This window comes from Cetorhinus maximus, chromosome 18 (assembly GCF_964194155.1).
Source record: "Cetorhinus maximus chromosome 18, sCetMax3.hap1.1, whole genome shotgun sequence".
Taxonomy (NCBI): Eukaryota; Metazoa; Chordata; class Chondrichthyes; order Lamniformes; family Cetorhinidae; genus Cetorhinus; species Cetorhinus maximus.
The window spans coordinates 4856835-4862834 of NC_135896.1; the positions used below are offsets into that span (position 1 = coordinate 4856835).

Here is a 6000-nt window from a genome sequence, read left to right on the forward strand (position 1 = left end):
AAAAGAAAGGGAGCTCAGACCTGGAACAGAATTACAGAAACACTGCAAAAATGGAAATCTAAATTCAAAAAAAGTGGAAATTTATTTTCTTGTTCCTGCTCCTGGGTGAAGAGGATTTCCTAGTTGGAATTCAGAGGAACATCAGGCAGGGAGGCAGGAAGAAAGTCCGGGTGATCTTCCCTTCATTAATTTAGAGGAATGGAAAATCAGATAGACTTGACCACATGTGTGGTACAGTCTGTCCTAGTTTTCTTTTACACGCTCACCAATGTCATCCATCACACCCAAATTCAATAAAATGCAAATCTGCTGTACGATGTACTAGAACCAAGCAACAGACCTGTCATCATCTGAAAAGAGAAGTGCAATCTGATACAGGGGCAAACCCAAACATTAGTCTGTCTTTTCTCTCGTAGATGTTTGCAGAACGTTCTGTTTTTATCCAAGAAAGACTTGCATTTATACGGCACCTTTCACAATCTGACATCTGGAAGCACTTTACAACTAATAGCGTACTTTGGAAATTAAGGCACTGTTGTAATGTTGGAAACACAGCAAGCACCCACAGACAGCAACGTGATAAATGACTGGATAATCTGTTTTTAGCGATGTTGGTTGAGGAACAAACATTGGCCACGGACACTGGGGAAAACTTCCCTGCTCTGTATCAGCCGTGGCTCACTCTTGTCTGTCAGTCACAAAGTTCTGGGTTCAAGTCTCACTATAGGACTTAAGCTAAAAAAATCAAGGCTGGCACTCCAGCGCAGCACTGAGGGAGTGCTGCACTGTTGGGGGCATTGTCTTTTGGATGAGATGATAAACTGAGGCCCTGTCAGGTGGAAGTAAAAGATCCCATGCTTCTATTTTGAAAAAGAACAGGAGAGTTATCCCTTGTGTCCTAGCCAATATCTATTCCTCAATCATCAAAAAACATCTAAAAATAACACAGATTATTTGGTCATTATTACATTGCTGTTTGCAAGAGTTTATAGGTGCCCAAATTGATTGCTATGTGTCCTACACTACAACAGTGACCAACTTCAAAAGTACTTCATTGGCTGTAAAGTGCTTTGGGACATCCAGTGGTCATGAAAAGCGCTTCATAAATGCAAAGCCTTCTTTTTCTCTTCTCTTCTTCAAAATAGTTCCAGGGATAATTTACATCCATCTGAGAGGAAGAAGAAGGCCACAGTTTAATGTTTCATCCAAAAGATGGCACCTCCGATAGTGTAGCTCTCCCTCAGCACTGTGCTGAAATGTCAGCTTGGATTATGTGCTCAGGTGTACAGAGTAAGACCTGAACCCCCAAATTTCTGAGGTTGGGCTGCCACCACTGAGTCAGGACTTGATACCTGGTTCTGTGAGAGTGTTGGCCTTGTTTATGTGCTCAAGTCTTGAAGTAGTTCTAAGCAGCAATAGACTGCTTGAGTGACACGTGCATCATCTTAAACGCCATCTGCTTTGCATCCTTTTTGCTGCTGTTTGCACATCCAATTCCTGACACATTCCCTGGTCTACAGTCAGAACTCACCAATGTGCCTAATGCGTTCTTTGATCACTTCGCATTCCTGTGGCCAGCAGGGCAATTGGTGTTTGGTGGAAAGGCCATATAGGTCCCAAGGCTCACGCAAACGATGGACAAGCCCTCCAAAGCCATCCTCAATCACGATCTGAGTTGTACGAGGTAAACGACGCTTTTGTTGACACCCTGCAGGGGGAAGGGTGGGAAGAAAGATAAGAGATTCTTTTTGCATTAACAACAAACTTCCTAGTTAAAACATATTGTCTTGATTAGAGCGAGATTGACAATAAGCAGCTCATGCATGGTGCAATTATTAATTGATCTCCCACGGTATTTCTCATGATTAGGCAGGGGACACACTATTTTATAAAGGTAGGAGTGTTATCATTATAATTGTCATGACAAGCAAAGTGTGACAGGAAGTAAGTGTGAAGGAGAAAGTGTAATGAGGAAAGTGTTTCAGGAAGTGAATATGATAAAGTGTGGCGATCAAGTGTTACAAGTAAGAGTGAGAAGGAAAGTGTGAAGAAAATGTGGCAAGGAGAGTGTTACAGGAATGCTCCAATATACAAGACTTTTCATGAAAATTGAGAAATCGGGTAAAGGTTCATTGTTCACAATAAGGAAAGCCAGAAGGGATACACAAATAGAAACATACTGTTAAAGATTTAATTTTTGAAAAATTCAAAAGAATTTGCAAAACTCATGTCCTACATTTAGAATTTTTGGCAGTTAATGGAATATCTCTTTCATCACATTCATCATCTGAATCCTGTAGGAATTCTTCTATTTCATCCTCATAATCATTTCCCGTTGAAAGCAAAAACACATGATCCTTATGCCTCACTTTAACTCCCACATCTGCTCGATGGGCCTTCTGTTGAGCTAAAAATATCACAAGAGACAAATAACTCTATGACTGACTATTAAATTTGCCCAGCTAGATTTTTAAGTTCTGTCAAATAATTCCCTTTGGTTGAATCCATGATTGTTTTGACTGCTTATATTTGGTGGAAGTAAGGGGTTTGATGAACCAAATGTTTTTTCCTTATTCAATGCATGGTGTGATCCAAGTACCACCAAACATCAACACAAAGAACATTCTAATTGTCTCCCTCTATTTCAAATTTTGGAACATTCCAAGTGCTCCCCTGTATCAAACACCAGGAACAGGCAGAGTACGTATCAAACATAGCACATTCCAAGTGCCCCCTCCATATAAAACACATAGAACATTCTGTGCATTCCTACCAAATATATGGAGCATTCTGTGCCCCCAACCACCACCCCCACACCACCACCCCCAACCCTCTGTATCAAACACATAGCATGTTCTGAGCACCCTTCATTATTGAATGTGTGGAGTGTTCAAGTGCTGGTTAATGATATCTCATGACTACCATCTATGTTTCTGTGCAAATTGCAACACTCTAATAATTGACCATAGAGTATAAGAAGGAAATGGGACAGTGTTAGGCTGCTCATATGCACAGTCAGAAATAATCTTTACAAACTCTTAATCACTGAAGCTCTAATTCTACCTTTCTTTCATTGAATGGTTTTACTAGAAGTACAGACTGAAGGCGTTGGCAACTAACCTGCAAAGACCTCTGGAAAATGCTTTCTCATATATTGGACATATATATCTTCAGCCTGTCAAGAGAGAGCCAACATAACTTTTTACACCATGTATGTTAAATATTTGGCCAATTCAAGGTGAAACAATTGCAAACAGAAAAATGGAATCAAACTCATTAATGGTATTCACTGACCACTTACACCACTGCCTAGTTACAGAGCAAATCTCTCATTGTCAGATCAAATACTCCCAAGGCAGGTAGGGCAGAGGCTAGTACACAGTAAAGCTCCCTCTTTACTGTTGAAACAAACCCTCCCAGGGCAGGTACAGTACAGGGCTAGATACAGAGTAAAGCTCCCTCTACACTGTCCCGTCAAACACTCTCAATGCAGGTACAGGATGGATTAGATCCTTCTACAGTGTCTAATCAAATGCTTTCCCAGGCAGTTACAGGTTGGTTTAGATACAGAGTAAAGCTCCTTCCATGTTGTGTATTTTATATGCCTCAGAGTTTTGCAGAGATGACACACAAGCTTCTATGTGTTCTATTCAATGCTTTAAAATGTCTGCTCCATGCCATTGGACCTTACTTTCTAGCAGCTTCTAGCAGCTAGTTGCAGTTTGTTTACTTTTTTGAGAAATCACACCCAGGCTTAACTAATCAAACATAGTGAACAGATATTAAACAGATACATAATCAAACACAGAACATTTGAATACTACGCTCTATACTGTTGAATCAAATACTCCAAGGCAGTTACATCATGGACTAGATACAGGGTAAAGCTCCCACAATACTGTCCAGTCAAGTACTTCCATGGCAGATTCAGCAGGGTTAGATACAGAGTAATGCTCCCTTTACTCTGCCCCAACAATGTGCCTGTTCCATGCCCTTCTCCACTACACCAATGTGACAGTTTCCATTTCCCACACAAGATATCATGTGGTTTCTCCATGTGTGATTGCAAACTAAAAACCAGATTGGGGCAATGTTGACTACTTGGTTTTGATTGGATGTGGTTCTTGGGGAGTGCACAGTCCATGGTGAATCCAAGGCAAACAGCTTTCTGCACTAAACAGTAGGAAGCCATCTTGCATCATGAAATCCCTCACAAGGAGAGGATGAAAAACAAGCACTGCAGGTGTCAACCATCCGAAGATACTTGTACAAACTCACCAACACAGTAGAGAGTGCTGTTAGAACATAAGGGCATAAAAATGGGAGCAGGAGTCAGCCATTCAGCCCTTCAAGCCTGGCCCACTATTCAATAAGATCATGGCTGATCTTTTATCTCAACTCCACCTTCCCATACTCTGTCCATATCCCTTGATTGCCTTAGTGTCCAAAATCTATCTCTGTCTTGAACATGCTCAATAATTGAGCATCCACAGCTCCCTAGGGTAGAGAAATCCAAAGATTCACAACCCTTTAAATGAAGACATTTCTTGTAATTTAAGTCCTAAATGACCAACCTCTTATTCTGCAACCATGACCCCCTAGCTCAACTCCCAATCAGGGGGAACATCCTACACCTTCTACCCTGTAAAGCCCTTTAAGAATTTTATATATTTCAATAAGATCACCTTTCATTCTACTAAATTTAAAAGAATGAAAACCCAGTCTAGCCAATCCCTCCTCATAGGTTAATACGCATGTGCCAGAAATCAGCTAGTAAACCTAAGTTACATTCCCATAAAGACAAGTAAGGAGGTAAGTAGATCTTTAAGTAAGGAGTGCAAAATACCCTAGGCCTGGTCTCACCAATGCCCTATACCATTGTAGAGGGTGGAGTCACAGCAAGTTGCTGGGATAGAGTTGAGGGGACTTTAAGCTGCATTTGAATCCATTGTACCTGATCCAGGAGTGTTTAATGTTGATATTGGTTGTCTGAGTGTAAAGAGTTTCATTCCTTGGCACTATCAACACAAAACTCTTTTTAAGTTTTATTTTGTGCTTACCAAGGCTGTTACTGTTAAGGGATGGAACACTTCTCTTATTTCAGGCAACCACTGTTCGCATCAAACACTTCCAGATCAGATTAGACACAGAGTAAAACTCCCTTAGATAAGAACAGGAGGAGGCCATTCAGCTCATTGAACATATTCCACCATTCAATCAGATCATTGCTGATCTGTACCTCAACTCCATTTACCCACCTTTTTCCACATCCCTTGAGAGTCTTGCCCAATAAAAATTCTTGAAAATTTCAAGTGATCCCCAGCATCCTTTTGGAGGAGCTTCAAATTTCTCACACCCTTTGTGGTAAAAGATGCTTCCAGATTTCACTCCCAGTGACCTAGATTTAGTTTGGAGATATCCCTATTCTGGATTCCACTGCAAAAGGAGATTATTTCTCTGTACCTACCCAAGCAAACCTCTTTATCATGTAAACAGCTCATTTAGGTCATTCCTCAACCATCTAATCTCAAGGGAATACAGTACCTTTATGCAACATCTCCTAATTGAACCCTTCAAGGTCCCAAAATGATATCATTCTGGTGAATCTCTTCTACAACCCTTCCGGAGGTTTGGTGCCCAAAACTGAACACAGCCCGCCAGATGGGGCCTAACCCAGGCCCCGTACAGCTGAAGTATCACTGCCTCTCCTTTAATATCTAACCCCTTTGAGATAAAGGCCAACATTTCATTTGCCTTGTTGATTACTATGTGAATAAAGCAATTCAGCCCCAAGCTTAGTTGTGCCCCCAGCTCTACCTGGGTACTGTTTTTCTGATTCTCACACAAACCATTGTGTTGTCTCAATTTTGTACCAACTTAGCAGCAACTTAGAGGTAACTCTGCCATGGCTCATTACGTAGTACTTTTTTAGGTTTGGTTAGTTTGATGGTGACCTGGTCAATACTTATCCCTCAAGCAACACCTCGAAATCATATTCTC

General features: G+C 41.0%; 1 protein-coding gene across 1 annotated transcript in view; it reads right to left on the reverse strand.

The window, feature by feature from the left end:
• LOC144693549 (cytosolic carboxypeptidase 2-like) overlaps positions 1 to 4192 on the reverse strand; it is a 51532-nt gene extending 47340 nt beyond the window's left edge. The window contains exons 1-3 of the mRNA XM_078563393.1: positions 4102 to 4192; positions 2237 to 2407; positions 1532 to 1708 (exon numbers count right to left, since the gene is read on the reverse strand). Coding sequence (XP_078419519.1) covers positions 1532 to 1708; positions 2237 to 2407; positions 4102 to 4192 — 439 coding nt within the window. The remainder of the gene's footprint in view (positions 1 to 1531; positions 1709 to 2236; positions 2408 to 4101) is intronic.
• Positions 4193 to 6000: the final 1808 nt, after the last annotated feature.